Source organism: Pteronotus mesoamericanus, unplaced genomic scaffold (assembly GCF_021234165.1).
Source record: "Pteronotus mesoamericanus isolate MK-2021 breed Mesoamerican mustached bat unplaced genomic scaffold, CSHL_Meso_final scaffold_137, whole genome shotgun sequence".
NCBI classification, from domain to species: Eukaryota; Metazoa; Chordata; class Mammalia; order Chiroptera; family Mormoopidae; genus Pteronotus; species Pteronotus mesoamericanus.
Window position 1 is genome coordinate 1,871,384 of NW_026555306.1, and position 17,800 is coordinate 1,889,183.

Genomic DNA, 17,800 nt, shown 5'->3' on the forward strand with positions numbered 1-17,800 from the left:
AGTCACAGATGCCCTAGAGACTCGGATACTTCCGCATAGGCAGCCGGGGCAGGGGAATTCTGGGAAGTGTATTTCCCAGCGTAGCACTTTCGCTCCGGGTGCCAGGTTACCGCGTGCATTCCCCTCGCTGTGGTAAGTCGGTTCCGTGTCTGGCCAACTTTCTGAACTTCCCTGGGTCCTGGTACCACCCGCCCATTGATTTAGGGGCAAGAGGTTGTGTCGGAAAGCGATGCTTTCGGGGCTTGAGGGACCGGCGTTCCTCTCGGCGGAGCCTCTCTGCTTTGGGGACGGGTCGGTCGTGCATCTCCGGCGCTTTCCGCCTCCTCAGGCCGCGCATCTTCCGTTCGTTCTGCGGTTTCCCGCGGTTAAACATCGGACGAATTACCTAAATTTCTGTCTCCTATGTTTTTGTGTGAAATTGGGATGACGTTACTACCTTCCTAATACAGCGGTTTGAGAATTAAATGTGACAGTATAAATAAAAGTCTTAAGGCGGTTCCTACCAGGCATGAATAGTGGCTTCTCTTTATTAATGCTTTTCAGTTTGGGGGAGTGCTCAGTTCTCTGAAAACCAGGGGTTCGGAAGGTTTAGAGCTCCAGCTGCATTGCCCGGGCACTTCTCTTTGATCTGTGTAAAGAAGCTGGATTTCCAAACCGTTTGTGGCTGAAAAGGAGGAGGAAGTGGGGAAGGCACAGTATCACCCTGATTTCTCGTGGACGGAGATGTTAAAAACAAGACGAGGCCCCAAGGGGAGTTACTTAATGCTCAGTCCCATGTCACCGAACTGAGACTTAATGATAGTTTCAGCTCTCCCAGAGGAATCAAACTAGTTGATCAGGAATCCCCAGTTTGGCGCTAATTAGGTCATCTGTCTGATTGGACCCATGCCATCCCCTAAAGGAATGCGACTTTGCAATCACCAAGCTTCTTTATTTTCTAATGTAATTTCCTAACTGTTGCACCTTCCTGCATATTTAAAAAGTCTTTCATTTTGTACAGCTCCTGGGAGCTCCTTTCTATTTGCTAGATTAGATGCTTCCCAATTCGTGAATCTATGAACAAAGCTAATAAGATCTTCACAATTTACTTATTTGAATTTTGTTTTTTTAAAACAGTAACATACTATAGAATTTCAGACATTCCTTTTCTCCCCCCAGCTTTTACTTCTCAAAAAGGACTGCATTTCTTGTTGTACCATTGTTACGAACAGCCTGAAAACCGTTGGTATTCTAGAAATTATCTGCACGTTGAAAACAGCAAGGCCTAGCTGTTGCCAGCTATCAGCAGCTGCCCTTGCCATTTTTTCATACTTTTATCCTACCTCTCTTTTCTCCCTCTGAAAAATTTGAATTGTGCTGTAGACACAGGTCGTCTTTTCCTCTAAATATTTGTATACTGCAAACAAGGATGTTCTCTTCCATAAGTAGAGTATCATGATCAAAATCAGAAAATTAATTATATTGTTAATATACTGTTATCTGATGCACTGTTCATGTTTAAATTTGTCATGTTTTTCATTTAAGATCTTTAAAACTGTTTGCCCTGCAATTAAGGCCAATATTATGGATTGCTTTTTGCTATCTAGTTTCTGTTGTTTCCTTTAACCCATAATGATTCCTCAGTCTCCTTCATTTTCTTCAGGGTGTTTTTGAAGGGTGTAGGCAGGTTATTTTGGAGAAAATTCATCATTTGAAGTTTACCCCATGTATTTTACTAGTTGATTCATTGTTAGCAGAAATTCCACAGTTGATGAGGTATAATTTTCAGCCAACATAACAGGAATCAAAGGAAGTTTTTTGGCTCTATATTGTTGATGTCAGCCTTGTTCACTTGGAGGAGATGTCTGTCCCATTAGTCCACTGAAGTTTCTAGTTTTCTTTTTGTAAGCACCTTCCTATAGAGAGACATTTTTATTAGTCAAGATGAGCTTCCTTGTTTTTTCCACTTGTTCATTCATTCAAATATAAATTCTATATATGGACTCAGAATCCAGTCTCGTTAGCTTAAATGAGATATAGTTTATCAAATGATTCTTAAAAACAATGTAATTAACATATTTTACATGAAAGGATTTTGCCTTTGCATGTGTACAAAGCAATGATTTTTGTAACGTTATTGAGTGGTACAGCTATTACCATAATTCAGTTTTAGAACATGTTCATTCCTACAGTGAGATTGTTTAATCCCATTTATAATTAATCCCTGTCTCCATACCCCAGACAACCACTAGCTTACTTTGTGTCTCTGTATTGTCAATCTTTTATTTAAATGGTATCATATAATATGTGGTCTTTTGTGGCTGGCTTCTTTCACTTACAGTGTTTCAACATCCATGTTGTAATATATATCATGATTTCATTCCTTTTTGTTGTCCATGAATATTTCATTGTGGACATATCACACTTTCCCTATCCATTCACCCATAGGTGGACATTTTAGTTGTTTCCTGTTTGGGGCTTTTATGAATAACAGTTTTATAACACTTATGTGTAAATTTATGTGTGGAGATATGTTTTCATTTCTCTTGGATAGATACATAGGAGTGGAATTACTTGGTTAACTGCTAGCCTTAGATTTAACTTTTTGAGAAACTACCAAAGCTGTTTTCCAAAAATCTTTACCAGAATCTTGTGCTTCTTAATAGACACTAGAAACCATGTTTTGTTTTGTTTTGTTTTGTTTCCAGAAACATTTGTCTGTGGCAATTTAAAAGTTATTGCTAAGGTAACACATTATTAGGGAAGACAGTGAGACAGAGTTAACAGATTTTTCAGAAGTTGTGAGTGACATTCACAGAACAATCAGAAGTCCAGGTATCATACATTGTCTTTTGGTAATGATCATATTGTAAGACCAACTTCATATTACAAAGTGTCATCTTTTTTTACTATAGCTACAAAAGTAAGAAACCCTGGATGGTATTCAAAGTCCTGTCCAGTTCAGAACAGTTCGACTAAGTTGGAAGAAATGTTCTCTCAGGTATACAGAGGACACAGTTGAGGAAAAGAGATATTATCATTAATTTGCCCAAGACGACTCAGCTATGGGAGAGGTTGAACTAAGATTTGAACCCAGATATTATCCCAGAGATGATTCACTTTGTATCATATTGGAATCCAGTTTTCTACCTTGGGAGACGCAGTACAACGTTGGAGATGGTACTAGTATGTATTTTGCAGGAATCGTATGCCCTTTTATGATCTCGTCAAGCTGTGTACAGCCGCAGCCACCTCAAGAAAGGGGCTGCTTGGCTGACTCACAGAAAGCATTCATGGAGGCAAGCAACATTCTTGGTAACCTTTCATGTCCTTTTTCTGTCTTTCCAGACACTTATCAGGCACAGTGCTGCCTGCCAGGACTCTCCATATCTCAGGAATCTGTACATTTGCAGAAGTGATACGAAAAAAATGACCACATTTAAGGTACATATGGCTCACCTTTCTTACTGTTAAAATTTCATCTCACTACTCAGAAGATCATGTTTTTTTCTTTCTTGAAATGACTCGAGGAGAACATCAAGCATTTAAAGGCCTGTTTTCTTTGTACTTGTTTGTTTTATTTTGTCATTATTAATTTTATTTTAAAAATTAAGTGTGGACAAATTAATAGAAATGATCAGTTCTCCAACTTTATTATGTCACTGCTGGCACATTAATTATTATTTTCTCTTACTCTCTTCCTCATGTGCATCTATAGCTTTATTAATATTAATGATTATATCTAATATTAAACAGTGGCTTTTCATTTAATATTATAGCATTTATTATTTATGGTTATGTAATATTTCTATTAAAATGATAATACATTTCCTGGCTGGTGTGGCTCAGTGGAGCGCCAGCCTGCGAACCAAAGGGTTGCTGGTTCGATTCCCAGTCAGGGCACATGCCTGGGTTGCAGGCCAGGTCCTCAGTAGGGGGCGTGCGAGAGGCAACCACACTGATGATTCCCTCCCACTCATACTCCCTCCCTTTCCATCTGTCTAAAAATAAATAAAATAAAATAATTTTTTAAAATAAAATGATAACGCATTTTTATTTTACTTTATTTTTTTAAATTTTTAGACAGAGGCAAAGGGAGGGAGGAAGAGGAAGGGAATCATCAGTGTGGTTGCCACTCACGCGCCCCCTACTGGGGACCTGGCCTGCAACCCAGGCATGTGCCTGACTGGGAATCAAACCAGTGATCTTTTGCTTTGTGGGCCAATGCTCAACCCGCTGAACCACACCGATCAGGACCTCCCCCGTTGTTAACATCCCCCCACACCAGGTTGGTACTTCTGTTAGAATCAGTGAACCTGCATTGACACATTGTCTTCCAGAGCCCGTACTTTACATTAGAGTTCACTCTTTGTGTGCATTCTCCAGGTGTAAACAAATCTATAATGACATGTCCCTGCCACTACACTGTCATATACTGTAGTTTCACTGTTCTAAAACCCCCCGTACTCCACCTCTTTAATCTTTCCTTCCTGCAACGCCGGGCAAACACTGACCTTTTCAGCCTCTGTAATTTTATTCTTTCCCATAATGTCATGTAGTTGGAATCATACATATGTAGCCTTTCAGACTGGCTTCTTTTACTTAGTAATATGCATTAAAGTCATTTCCATGTCTTTTTGTAGCTTGATACCTCATTTTTTTTTTAGCACTAAGTAATACTGTGGTCTGGATGTACCACAGTTACCTATTCACCACTGGAAGGACATCTTGGTTGCCTTCAGTTATTAACTAAGGTATAACCTTCGTTCGAAATGTCCAGTCTTGCCCTCACCGGGTTGGCTCAGTTGGTTATCGTCCCACCAAGTGAAAGGTTGCCAGTTCAGTTAGGGCAGTTGCCTGGTTGCAGGTTTGGTTCCTGGTTGGGGTGTGTGTGAGAGACAACTGATCAATGTTTCTCTCCCTTTCTTTCTCCCTCCCCCCTCTCTAAAATTAAATAAATAAAATCCTTTTTTAAAAAAAAAACAAAAAAAAAAACGTCCAGCCTTGGCCCTGGCTGGTGTGGCTCCCACAAACCAAAAAGTGGCTGGTTCGATTCCTAGTCAGGGCACATGCCTGGGTTGCAGGCTCCATGCTCCCTTCCAGGTTGGGGTGCTTGCAGAAGGCAACCAGTTGATGTTTCTGTCCCTGTCTTCCTCCCTTCCCCTCTCTCCAAAAATTTTTTTTTTTAAAAGTCCATTTTTGCTGGGTAGTCCAGGCACTTAGTTCTATCTCTGCATTTACTCCTTTCAGCTGCTAGATAAGGAGGTCCTTGGTTTCATAGTCAATTTAAGTAGGTAAAATATTAGAAACCTGCTTAGGTTCACTCAGGAAACCAAGCAAGGGTCAAGGAATATTAGCCATTCTGTTTGAAAGGACAGATAACATCTACTCAGTGCTCTCCCTGTTACAGTGGAGGCTGGTTGTGGGATTGAGGTTTCCTGTGTTTGATGTTGTAGGAGGCAGTGACGTTCAGGGATGTGGCTGTGATCTTCACCGTGGAGGAGCTGGAGCTGCTAGACACGTCCCAGAGGAAGCTGTACAGAGACGTGATGCTGGAGAACTTCCGGAACCTGATCTCAGTGGGTGAGGACAGGCACCCTCTCTAACTGAATGTTAGCTCCCAGGAGTGGCTTTGTATCCTTGGGTGTTCCAGGCTTTGGGGACTTTGAAATGGTTCCCTGAATTTAGGGATCTGATTTTTCTAATACAGGGTGTGGCAAAAGTAGGTATACAGTTGTTTGTATGGAAAATAACACAATAATTAATAAATAATAAGACAAGAATAAACTGTGTTTTAGGTACTCACAGCTGTAAACCTGCTTTTTCCCCACCCTATATGTGGGGGGCACAGGGAATTATTTTGGTTTTTATCAACAGGCAAGTTTGTGTTTCATTAAGGAACTGTAAGCCCACAGTATGCTGCTCTACCTTACCAGTTTCTGACCCTATCATGAGTTATAAAACCTGTTGAGTCCTACTCTCAATATTTAAGGAAATAAGTTAGATAACATCAATCCTTCTCACACTCTTCCAACAAGGTCAAGGAGAAAGAACTTCCTAACTCATTCTAGGTATGTGTTTGGGTTTTAACAAATGGCATTTCTTTAAATTGGTTATGGAAAAAAAGGTTTGGAAAAGCACTGCTTCTGATTACTAGAAGAGTATACAGTGGGAACCTAGTTTTCCAGGAATGTTTACCTAGAATGTTTTGATTTTAAGGATGTGACTTTGCATGTTAACAGGGCATCAATCATTCAAACAAGATATGGTCCACTTACTAAGGGGAGAAGAGTTTTGGATGATGAAGATGGCAACCCAGCCCTGGCTGGTGTAGCTCAGTGGACTGAGTGCCAGTGTGTGAACTGAAAGGCCGCTGGTTCGATTCCCAGTCAGGGCATGTGTCTGGGTTGTGGGCCAGGTCCCTGGTTGGGGGCAACTGATCCCTGTATCTCTTGCACGTTGCTATTTCTCTCGCTCGCTCTTCTTCCCCTCCCCTCCCCCCAAAAGTAAATAAATAAAATGGCAACCCAAAGAACAGGGAAGTTCAGGTGAGAACAAACAGCCTGCAGTCCTGCAGGCAACTCTCCCATCTGTTGTACTTCTCTCCACACTGATTTCCATCACGTAGTTCTAAATTCCCAGATGTTTCCTGAATTGTTACAGTCACCTTGGTACTGGTAGCCTTATGCTCACTCTTCCTATCCTAGATCTGTTCTTCACATAGAAGCCAACATAATCCTTTGGAAATGTAAGTCAGATTGCCATTTTCCTCTTCAAAATCTTTTATGGCTTTTTTTTTAAAAACCAGTTAAAGTGCCTTTTGGATTTTGGAGTCCCCTGTGGTCCTCTCTGTGTCTCCCCTCCTTCTGAATATTTCTGCTCCCCGTGCTCCTGCCACTTCCTCCATTTGTCCCACCCAGATTGTCCTCCGTGCTATTTCTCAGACCTGCCAAGGATACTGTATATTGCCTATTGCTGCTGTAACAAATTACTGTAAACATAACAGAGGTAACAACAAAATTTGATTATATTTTAGTTCTTTAGGTGTAAAGTCTGACATTTCTCTGAGCTAAAATGAAGGTGTCTACAGGTGCCAAAGATTTTGAACAGAGAATTGGCCAATGTGACATACATTTCCAAAGAATCACTTCTGCTGCAACACGAAGACCATCTCTAGGATACGAACAGCTCTAAGGGGAAAACCCTTTCCCTTCAGTTACCAATATCAAGAGTCTGCCCTATTCCTTGGCTCTTGTTTTCCTTCCTCCATCTTCAAAGCCATCAACATTGCATTTCTGACCATTCTACTATACTCTTCCTCTGCCACTTTTCTGACTCCATCTTCCATCTTTCTGGACACCTCTGAGTACATTGGTCCCTCTCAGATAATCCCAGATGCTCTTCCCATTTTTAAGGTCAGCTGATTAGCAACCTTAACTGCATCTGCAACCCAGTTCCTCTTTGCTGTATAATAACATGTTCATAGGTTGTGGGGACTGGATGTGGACGTCTCTCAGGAACTGTTACAAAGTATACTATAGAAACTTTCCCCTCAAGGCCCTTTTCTTCTTCTTTCTGCCTAGAATACTCTCACCTAAAATCCTACTGGCCCTTCTTCCTTCATTGCCTGTTCTACTTCAATATCATGACACCAGCCTTTTGACCACCCTATTTAAAATACAATCGTATCTTTACTTGACTGATACTGTGTCTAATGTATTTTTGTTTATTACTTCCCTCTCCCAGTGAAATGTAATCTGCAGGAGGAGATATTTTTTACAATTTTATTTTATTTTTTAAAAGATTTTATTTATTTTTACAGAGACTGGCAGTGAGAGAGAAAAAGTAGGAGAGGTATATGGTTTGGTTGCCTGTTTCTTGCCTCCAACTGAGGGCCCGGCCTGCAATCCAACCCAGGCACGTGCCCTGACGGGGAATTAAACCAGCAACATGACAGTTCACAGGCTGGTGCCCAGTCCACTGAGCCACACCAGCAAGGGCAGGAGGAGAACTGTATTTGTTTTGTTTATTGCTGTGTACTCAGTGCCTAGAATAGTCCTGGGACGTTGCAGATATCTGTAAATGTTTGTTGATTTAATGAATGAGTTATTGGATAGGTGGACCTTACTGTCCTTACTGTCTTTCCTGCTACTACCGATTATTTTTTTTAATCCTCACCAAAGGACATGCTTTCTGATTTTAGAAGGGGTAGGAAGCAAAGCGAGGGGAGAGAGAGAGAGAAAGAAACATCTATGGGTTGCCTCTCATACATGATCTGACTGGGGACCGAACACGCAGCCTTAGGCATGTGCTGACTGGGATTCAAGCCTGTGACCTTTTGACTCAGGACTGGCAATCCAACCAACTAAACCACACCGGCCAGGATTGGTGGTAATGTTTTGATAGTTTCTATTCTGTTTATTTTCCCAAATGCTTATTACAAGCTTTTAAATTTATTTCATTGCTCACTGAAGACCTGTGGTTTCCAATTTGAAAAACTGATATGATAGACCAATTTATTTACATCCAAAGATTTTCCACACTGGTTTTAAACACACAGTCCAGAACCCACATAAGAAACTATTGCATCGGCCCTTATTTTTCCTTTTCACCGCAAATCACTCCATGTCTCATGGAAACAGCTAATAAGTGATGCATACGACAGAGCAAATTAAAGATATTGAGAACATTTCTAATCTCCACATGACTGCCCATCCAATTTCTACTTTGATTTATCATGATTATGTGTTTGTGTGTGTACACTTGATCCGTATCCCAGGTCTAAGCATTGTGGCTGTGACCACACTGAGGATCATGCTTTCCCTGAGCCTTCCATAGGGGGTATATTCATTTTTGGGGAGTAATACTTTCTTTAATGAGGATTCCGGTGTTTCCTTCTAGACAGTTTCCCACAATAGGAAAACAACTCCATATCCTGAACTCAGACAGTAATCAGCTTGCAGGCCACCTTGCCTCTGCCTCACTTGCCCATCTGCTGCCATTTGCTTCTAACAAAGTCAACATGCACTTCAGTGTCACCAGTTTTCTCCTCCATGTACTAGAAGGGGAAGAATGAGGATGAAAGTAACAATGGTCACACACCTGGATGTTGTCTATTCCTGGTCATTTTTTGTCAAAAATGTATATATTTCTGTGGCTTATTTTCTACAAATTTAGCCTTTAAACAAATATGGAATAATGATTTCACATGATTTTCCTTTACTTTTACAGAGACATATTGTTTCATTTTCAACTGGTGAACTGGAATGCATAAAGAAACTGCCTGCTCAAAATTGTCACACTCTCAGGGAGACTTCTATGTCCTCTCTCCAAAACTATTTTAAAGTTTATTAAATTGAACCTTAAACTACAGTACCCATTAAGAGCTCCGCAGTCACCTAGTAGTATTTCTCCAAGTTTCTATCCTTGGAACTTATCTTTTCACTTGAATAATTTGTTTAATTAAGGACTTCCTAAGTTCCTGAACCAAGTTTTCAAACTTTTTATACAACAAGCCACCCTGAGAAATGCATCTACCACTGTAACCAAAGGAAATACTAAATGTGTGTAGACAGTTCGTGCAATGGCCTCATTCCTCTGGTGATGATGCTGTGATAGTTTCTATTCTGATTCTTTTTTTCAAATGTTTATTGCATGATTTTAAATTTCTTTTACAGCTTAGTAAAGTGCTACAGTTTTCAATCTGAAAAACTGGTGTGAAAGCCCAGTTTCTCTCCATCCAAAGTTTTTCCACACTCTGTTTTGAAAGACAGTCCAGAAGCCTCAGAAGAAGCCATGATATTGGCCCTCGTATGTTCTTTTCACCCTTTAATTTCCTCATCTGTAGCATCACTCTTTGTCTATTCCTGTGGGATACAGATTTGGCTTCATAGCAAAAGTGCAGTTCTTTTATCAGATGTCTTAACTAAGTTACTGTGTTTACCCACACAGAAAAATAAGATGAACCACACGTATTGTGTAGATTTGCTGGAATAATTTGTATGTATAGATACAAACAACTCTAGGTTATTGATATATAAGATTGTAAAGTGTTCAGCCAACTACAAAGTTTAGAGGGACTAGTTTACTTTCCTCCTCCTGCACTTAATAACTAAGTTTCGGGGGTTGGTTCCCAAAACTACCTTCAGATTGAATGTGTCTCCAGGAAGACCTGGTAGAACTCACTGAATGCTGTTTTACTCATGGTTAGTGTTCATTGCAGAGAAAGATATGCCTTACAATTAAGACAAAAGGCACGTGGCAGGGAGCCTAGGGAGGAGCCAGATGCAGAGCTTCCATTGTCCTGTCTGTGTGGAGTCAAGGATATGTGTTTCTGTGTTACTTTCCAACATAATGGTGTGAAATTATACACAGGGTATCACCAGTTAGGGAAGCCCACCGGAGCTTGAGTGTCCAGAGTAATTACTGCAGCTCCATCACATGGCCAGTGTGTATTGAATAGTTCATGTGGTTATTTTCAGTCTCCTGGTTCACACTACTGGGGAACTGAAAGCTCTCCACAGTCACATTTTGGTCTTTCTAGTATGGTCAGCTTCATTCCTAAATCATACTGTTAGACCAGCCAATGTGACCCAACACTCTCAGGTACTCTTCAGGCATGACATTTCACATACTTAAAGCTTATCTCTCTGATGTTGAGGGCAAAGACCAGATCCCATATTTGGTAAGATTAATTTTTTTGCTATCTAAAGATAGGTAACATAAACCCAAATATACAAAATACTGATTATGTTACTAGTTTTCCTTAAAGTTTGTGTTGATTCATACTTCATTGTGTATATAGTTTTTTAAAATCCTTACCTGAAGACATATTTATTGATTTTAGAGAGGAAGGGAGAGAGAAAGGGAAACATTGACGTGAGAGAAAAACATTGATTGGTTGCCTCCCATACACCCCCCAATCTGGGATCCAACTCACAACCTAGGTATGTGCCGTGACTGGGAATTGAACCCACAACCTTTTGGTGTTCAGAAAGATGCTCCAACCAACTAAGCCCCCTGGCCAGTGCTATTGTGGATATAATTTTATTTGCTGCATAATTTACTATCCAAGAATTTACACTGATTATGAAATTCATTAGAAATATCAGTGGATTAACATGTATCATATTACTGTATTTTGTTACGAAGTCTCTGATTTCTAACTTGTACCTCATGTAAAGAAAATAAACAAAAAAAGAGAATAACTTGTACCTCACATGGGAGACTTGGTGTGGTTCTAAATTGGTTTTATTGATGCTTAGTGGATAAGAGCCTACTGGGCTACCTCTTGGTTTCTGTAGGCATGTAAACCAAAGACCATGATTCATACCCAAAGATCATAGTGAATAGTCCCTGAATTTATTGAAGTTTCATGCTCTCCCCAAATTTGAAAACTTGAAGACACTGAACAAAGTCTTCCCTTGTCCACAACTTTGCATTTTCTCTCCCTATAGGAGGCAAGATCCAATATGAGATGGAGACTGTCCCAGAAGCGGACCCACATGAAGAGTTTTCCTGCTGGCATATCTGGCAAAGAATTGCAGATGATCTAATCAGGAGGCAAGACTCCATGATAAAGAGTTCTCAGTTTCCCAAACAGGGTGATTCAACCAGCCAGGATGGGGCAGGACTGTCTATAACTCACACAGGGCAGCAAATGTATGAGGAAAATGAGTGTAAAAAATTCTTCAGTGATATCTCCAACTTTAATCCTCACCGACAGTCAGGAGCGAAGTCTCATACATGTGGTGAGTGTGGAAAAAGCTTCTTCCATAGCTCAGCACTCCATATTCATCAGAGAGTTCACTTGGGAGAGAAACGCTACAAGTGTGGTAAGTGTGGTAAGGAGTTCAGTCATAGTTCACGTCTGCAAACTCATCAGAAAGTCCACACTGTAGAGAAACCGTTCAAATGTGAGCAGTGTGGGAAAGGCTTCAGTCGTAGAGCAACACTTAGTGACCACTGCAAATTACACTCGGGAGAGAAACCTTTTAAGTGTGAGGAATGTGGGAGGGCCTTCATTCATGCTCACCATCTTCACAACCATCAGAGGGTCCACACTGGGGAGAAACCGTTCAAATGTGATATATGTGGGAAGAACTTCCGTCGTAGATCAGCACTTAACAGTCATTGTGTGGTCCACACGGGGGAGAAACCGTACAAATGTGAGGAATGCGGGAAGTGCTTTGGTTGGAATTCACATCTTCACATCCATAAGAGCATCCACATGGGACAGAAACTATACAAATGTGAGGAGTGTGGGAAAAGCTTCTATTCTAAGGCAGATCTTTATTACCATCAGAGGATCCATACAGGAGAGAAACCCTATGATTGTAAGGAATGTGGGAAGAGCTACAGGTGGGCTTCACATCTATTGGCCCATCAGCGAGTCCACAGTGGAGAAAAACCGTTCAAATGTGAAGAGTGTGGGAAGAGATTTGGTCGGAAATCATACCTGCAAGCTCATCAAAAGGTCCACACCACAGAAAAGCCATACAAATGTGAGACGTGTGGGAAAGGCTACAAGACAAGCTTGGATCTTGATGTGCACCAGAGCATCCACACGGGAGAGAAACCGTATACATGTTGGGTGTGTGGAAAGCACTTAAGCAGGGCCTCACATCTTAAACTTCATCAGAGAGTCCATACTGGAGAGAAACCATATAAGTGTGATGTGTGTGGTAAGCTCTTTAGTCAGTTTGCACATGTACAGTCTCACCAGAGAGTTCACACAAGGGAGAAACCTTACAAGTGTGAGATATGTGGTAAGCACTTCAGATCAAGTGCATATTTTAAAATTCATTACAGAAGCCATATTGGTGATAAATTTCATCCATTCTCAGAGGGAGAAAAAAAATTATTTAATTAGAGTGAATGTTTCAGCCATTGCTCAGCATATCCCAGTGACTCTAAAACCATACAAGAGGTGCGATGAGGGCATGAAGGCAGGGAACCTGTTTGCTGCAAAACCTACACAACCTAAACATTGATTAGTACTTTGTATATGTACTCAAGGAGAAAATATATAATATATAAAACTTACCTGGAAAAAGAAACCTGCAAAAATAAACAATTCAGAGAAAGAAACAAGTTGAAATGCAGAAATACACTGGGTACGGTATCTGACAGCATTATTTTCATGGTATCCTTGCAGTTGACTCCTGGCCTACCCTCTGGCTCTGTTCTGAGGTTGGGTTCAATTTTTTATTTATTTATTTTTTTTAGGTTGGGTTCTTTCTTGGGTTTCTGTCTGGTGTCCCATTGGTATATATAGTATAAATTCATGTATATCACTTGATTTTTCTCATAGTGCATACAGTTTAATTTTGTAATGACTGGCTACTGCACATATCACAATAGAAATCTGAACAGTCAGTCTTAAGGCAGGTGTTCAAAGTAACCCATTAAAAGTGTCAGATTTTGTACTAGTGACAAAAGTTTTCTTAATTTTAAATTCATTGAATTTTAAATTTCTGTATTTCCATCTAGGGTGTGATATGATTGCCTTTTAATTGTAGCATTTCTTTTGTCAAACTTCTGTAGTAGAGGCTTTGCCAAATTTGAAGGACATTTAATTTCTCAACTTCCTACCTTCTTCCCTTATTCCCATGAAGTAAGTGCCAGAAGAACTTGTTGGGATTTGGTCATTTCAAATGTATTTCAGAGTGGTGCAGGAATAACACTTACATACTTTTCTTTTTTGGTAAAAATGCATCTTTAGAAAATCAGATATAACAGATTGTGTAAGGTGTGACTCTTTGATTTGAAAATCTTAATGTAAGACTGGAAAAGTGAATTACCACATCAATAATGCCATACAATTTTTAGACTAGAAATAACAAGTGTTCATCAATAGGAATTTGTTTAAATTATATATTTTCATAATAACATGGGACCATTAAAATGATGGCAGGAACATGTAATAACAGGAGAACAACATAATATGGGCTTCGTGATATCAGACTGGCCTTCATAGTGGAATTAAATTCGTGTGTGTGTGTGTGTAAAGGGATACTCTTAGTAATGATCTCTGGCAAGGATTATTTGGTGATATTTCCATTTTATAATTCATGTGTTTTTTCAGTGAGCATCAATTTGATCAAACTTGTAAATTATGTACAATGGAATTTGAAAAATGATTAATATGAATCCTTTACAGGTAAGGACTCCTAATGTGCTACATTATTATATGACACATAAGATCAAAATTAAAGAATAGGATTCAGCCAGTACTCAGAAATTTTTCTGGTTACTTGAGTACACAGATAAATTAATTTGAATACACAGATAAAGTAATGAGTGTGATCAACTGTCTTTGCAGTTAATGCATGTGATGCATCTTAAAGCATAAGGCAGAGAGTGAGCAAGTACTGGAATAGAAATAAAGTGGGAATACACATGTGGAAGTTAAAAAAGTTTCTTGATACTTACCTGGCAGGGGAGATACCATGATCATGGAGGTGTTTTTCCCAGGGTGAGGCTCACCCATTGCACCCTGGGTGTACTGACCCCTATGATTTCCCCCAGATGTGGGAAACTCACTGCATAATTTGTGGTAGTGGGGGGGCTGCATTTGTACTCTCTCCTGGTTAAAAAGAAAAATGTATCTTGGAAGAAAAGATGTGGATGGATAGGAAACAGCATGATGGAGCCTCCAAGGACAAAGAGTAGTTTTAAATGCCATTTCCAATTTCTTACACCATGGTGGTATTTTAATTGTTTTAGGTTAAATGGCTTTACTTAGCAAAGTTTAATAGAGGTAAATTAATTTTCATAATTTTCTGTACTATATCTTCACAGATTTCTATGTACTTACTAAGATCCATGCTATCTCAATTTGCAAGGTGGTTTAGGAGTCCCTAAGATCACCTTCAGGTTCTCTGGTTTCCTTGCATGACTCAGGATGTAGTGGGACTTAGGACCATGTTACAGTGAAAGGATATGAAGCAAAATCAGTAAAGGGAAAAAGCACATGGAAGATGTTTGAAGGAAATCAGGTGTAAGCTCTAAGAGTCCTCTCCCCATAGCAGTACAATTCTTCCAGCATTGAATTTTGGCCATGTATGAAATGTCTACAATAGGGCCTCATTAGAGACTAGTACTTATTCAGGGCTGGTCATGTAAGCACCATCTAGTAAGTATGTACCAAAATCCCGGACTTCAATAAGGAAAGTGGGTGTTAGGAATAAACAACATTGCAATTTATGCACTGCACAGCTCTTACCAGTTATGGAATGGTAGAAACTCCCAAAATCCATGTTTCCTGTCACCAGCCAAAGTCCAACCTTGCAAGCAGGACTTTCTAAGGATCACAGTCAGGACAGCTTTACTAATTTTTCTTGCACATGTATCAGAAATCTAGGGCCTGTTGTTTTTTTAAACTGCCATCAAATACCAAAATAAGTTATCTCCAAGGTAATTATTTTTAACAAATCTCACCGGATTAAATAAAAAATATTTGTATTTTAAAACTGAAAAGACTGTAGGTAGGGGTCCTCAAGGTGATCACAAGAAATGACAACACCTGGGACTAGCTGGTTCATGTTCATGTCTCCCAAAGTGCATGAGAGCTTGACTCCCAACCACATTCAATAGTTAATTCCTAGCTCCATCTGGTTTCCTGTGCCTTTGAGGGACCATTGAGTTCAAGCTCCGCTTTTCACCATGGGCTTCACTTCGTGTGTGTGTGTGTGTGTGTGTGTGTGTGTGTGTGTGTGTACACACCCTGGGGATTTCCCTGTCTTTTAACATGGCCACATTTAATGGGGGGTGTTAGAGAACATCATACTATCTCTGTTTGAAAAAGTAGAGAGGCTTCCCAAGTTACTGAAGTCTAACCATACTGATAGGATATTCATTTAAAGATTTGAGTAATATAGCTGTTTCTTTGACACACTAATTCTAAAGCAATTCTCAAAACACCTGTCTTCTGTACAGACTTGATATTTTGTTACATGCATATCTTAATAGAAATATTTAATTCTTGGGAAGGGTTTAAATATTATTTTCATTGAAAATACTCAAATCATAGTAGTACAGGACAGTCCAAAGGAGAGGGTGGAAAGTAATAGGAATTCCCACTATTAATATTTTGGTGAGCATGCTTCAGTATATGCATATAAGTAACATAGAATTTTACAAACTAAGAACATGATCCATACTATTTTCTAATTACAGTGTTTTCACTCATTGAAACAAGTGTTGAAGGTCATTTCAATAAATTGACCTTCACCCTCATTTCTAATTCCTACGCAGTATTTCCTTAACCAGCTTCTTACACATGAAGATAGGTGGGATAGTCGATTTTACATTGCAACTTGCCTAGACTCTAGTTCCCAGTATTTGATTATACACAAACCTAGGAATTATGAAGATATTTTGTAGAGGTGATTAAAGTCCATAATCCTTTGAGAAAGGTAATAGATCATCTCAGGTGGCCTGATTTAATCAATTTTAAGTCCTTAAGAGCAGGACTGGAACCTTCCTGAAAGATAATACCATTCCACCTTTCCATTTTGGCCCTCCTGATGGCCTGTCCTAGGGATTTTCACTTGCCAAGCCAGCCCCACAATCTTGTAAGGCAATTTCTTGCAATAAATCTCTGTTCACTCCTGATGATTCTGTTTCTTTGGTTGAACCCTTACCAAAAATGATTTTTGTTGCAAAAGTGGTTCTAGAGGAACAATGTTAAGTGTGAGTTTTCTGAATTGTGTTTTCTGGAATTGGTTCTCTAATATTTAAAGGCACTAACAACTGTTTCCCATGGAGACTAGAGCATTGGTAGTCATTGGTATGAGAAAAATACACAAAATACCACATTTGCTACTCCTAGTGAAGTAACTGCTGAAGGCAAGGTACTGAATGTCTATGAGATACTACTTTAGAGCATATTGGTCAAACTAAGGAGTATAATGGGATTTTCTGGTTGCTTTTAACTGTGCTGGAGAAAGGAATGAGAAAGATGAGTTCATGGCCTCAAATTCCAGCTTAACTATATGACTTGAAAGCTTTAAGTCATTATGTATTGGCTCCTTGACCTTTCCTATTGATCTTGGTACCCCTAGTAAATAAGTAGATAGAAAGTCTACTAACTCTTTTTTTTTTTTAATTTTTTAAGTGATAAAGTTCTAGGTCAAATGAATGAATGTCTTAATTTGAATCACCAAAAAACAGTCACAGCCCCTAAATCAATGATAAAATATGGCCAGTTTACAAACCCAAAATCCCTTGAAGAAGAGACCAGTTCCTCTTCAGGGTGGAACCTGCCATACTACAAATATGTGTACTGTTAATCTTTTCCCCCAGAATTCCCCAAAGGGGTATTTGGCTATATACCAATGTGGCTGTGTACTGAAAGGGAAAATAATTAGATTTTTTTTTTTTTTTTGCAATGATTGGATCCTTGCTCTCTGGTGTGGGATAAGGCCTGAGGAAGCACTCTAGATTGGATGGTGTCTGAAAAAGGGAGCAATTTTGAGTATTGCAATAAATTTAACTTTTGAGAGGGCAAATTAGAGCAAGGATAAAGCTTTAAATGGTAAAGATGTAGCAGTTACTCATTTAGCCAAGGTGGGGAGGGTGTTTGGCATTGTGTGGGTAGCATGGTGACCTTGTTTGTGTCTGTGTCTAAACAGAATTATGAACGGGACTTGTTTTATCTCACTTTACCGTAGTCTCAGAAACCTCATTTGAAGGTGGTATGCTGTGATTCTTTTATGTCCCAAAGGATAACATGGCCTACCTGTGAGTGCCACATCAGTGACACTGGATGTTAGGGGCTGTTTTATTCTTAATACTCAGTCCATTCAGTGCAACATTA

The 17,800-nt window shown here is 39.6% G+C and overlaps 2 protein-coding genes and 1 non-coding gene across 3 annotated transcripts in view; all 3 read left to right on the forward strand.

The window, feature by feature from the left end:
• Window positions 1-13,105, forward strand: part of ZNF45 (zinc finger protein 45) — a 39,688-nt gene extending 26,583 nt beyond the window's left edge. Inside the window, exon 6 of the mRNA XM_054588577.1 lies at window positions 11,955-13,105. Within this exon, the coding sequence (XP_054444552.1) occupies window positions 11,955-12,850 (896 nt within the window). The 3' untranslated portion in view covers window positions 12,851-13,105. The remainder of the gene's footprint in view (window positions 1-11,954) is intronic.
• LOC129082839 (zinc finger protein-like) lies at window positions 78-11,591 on the forward strand. Its single transcript, XM_054588578.1, has 4 exons — window positions 78-132; window positions 3,328-3,423; window positions 5,436-5,558; window positions 11,436-11,591. Exons 2-4 carry the CDS (start codon window positions 3,409-3,411, stop codon window positions 11,532-11,534), a joined length of 237 nt encoding a protein of 78 aa, XP_054444553.1. The 5' UTR covers window positions 78-132; window positions 3,328-3,408; the 3' UTR covers window positions 11,535-11,591.
• A 1,299-nt stretch (window positions 13,106-14,404) lies between the features above and the next one.
• On the forward strand, window positions 14,405-14,569 carry LOC129082978 (U1 spliceosomal RNA). Its single transcript, XR_008530443.1, has one exon. It is a non-coding gene; the product is annotated as a U1 spliceosomal RNA (small nuclear RNA).
• Window positions 14,570-17,800: the final 3,231 nt, after the last annotated feature.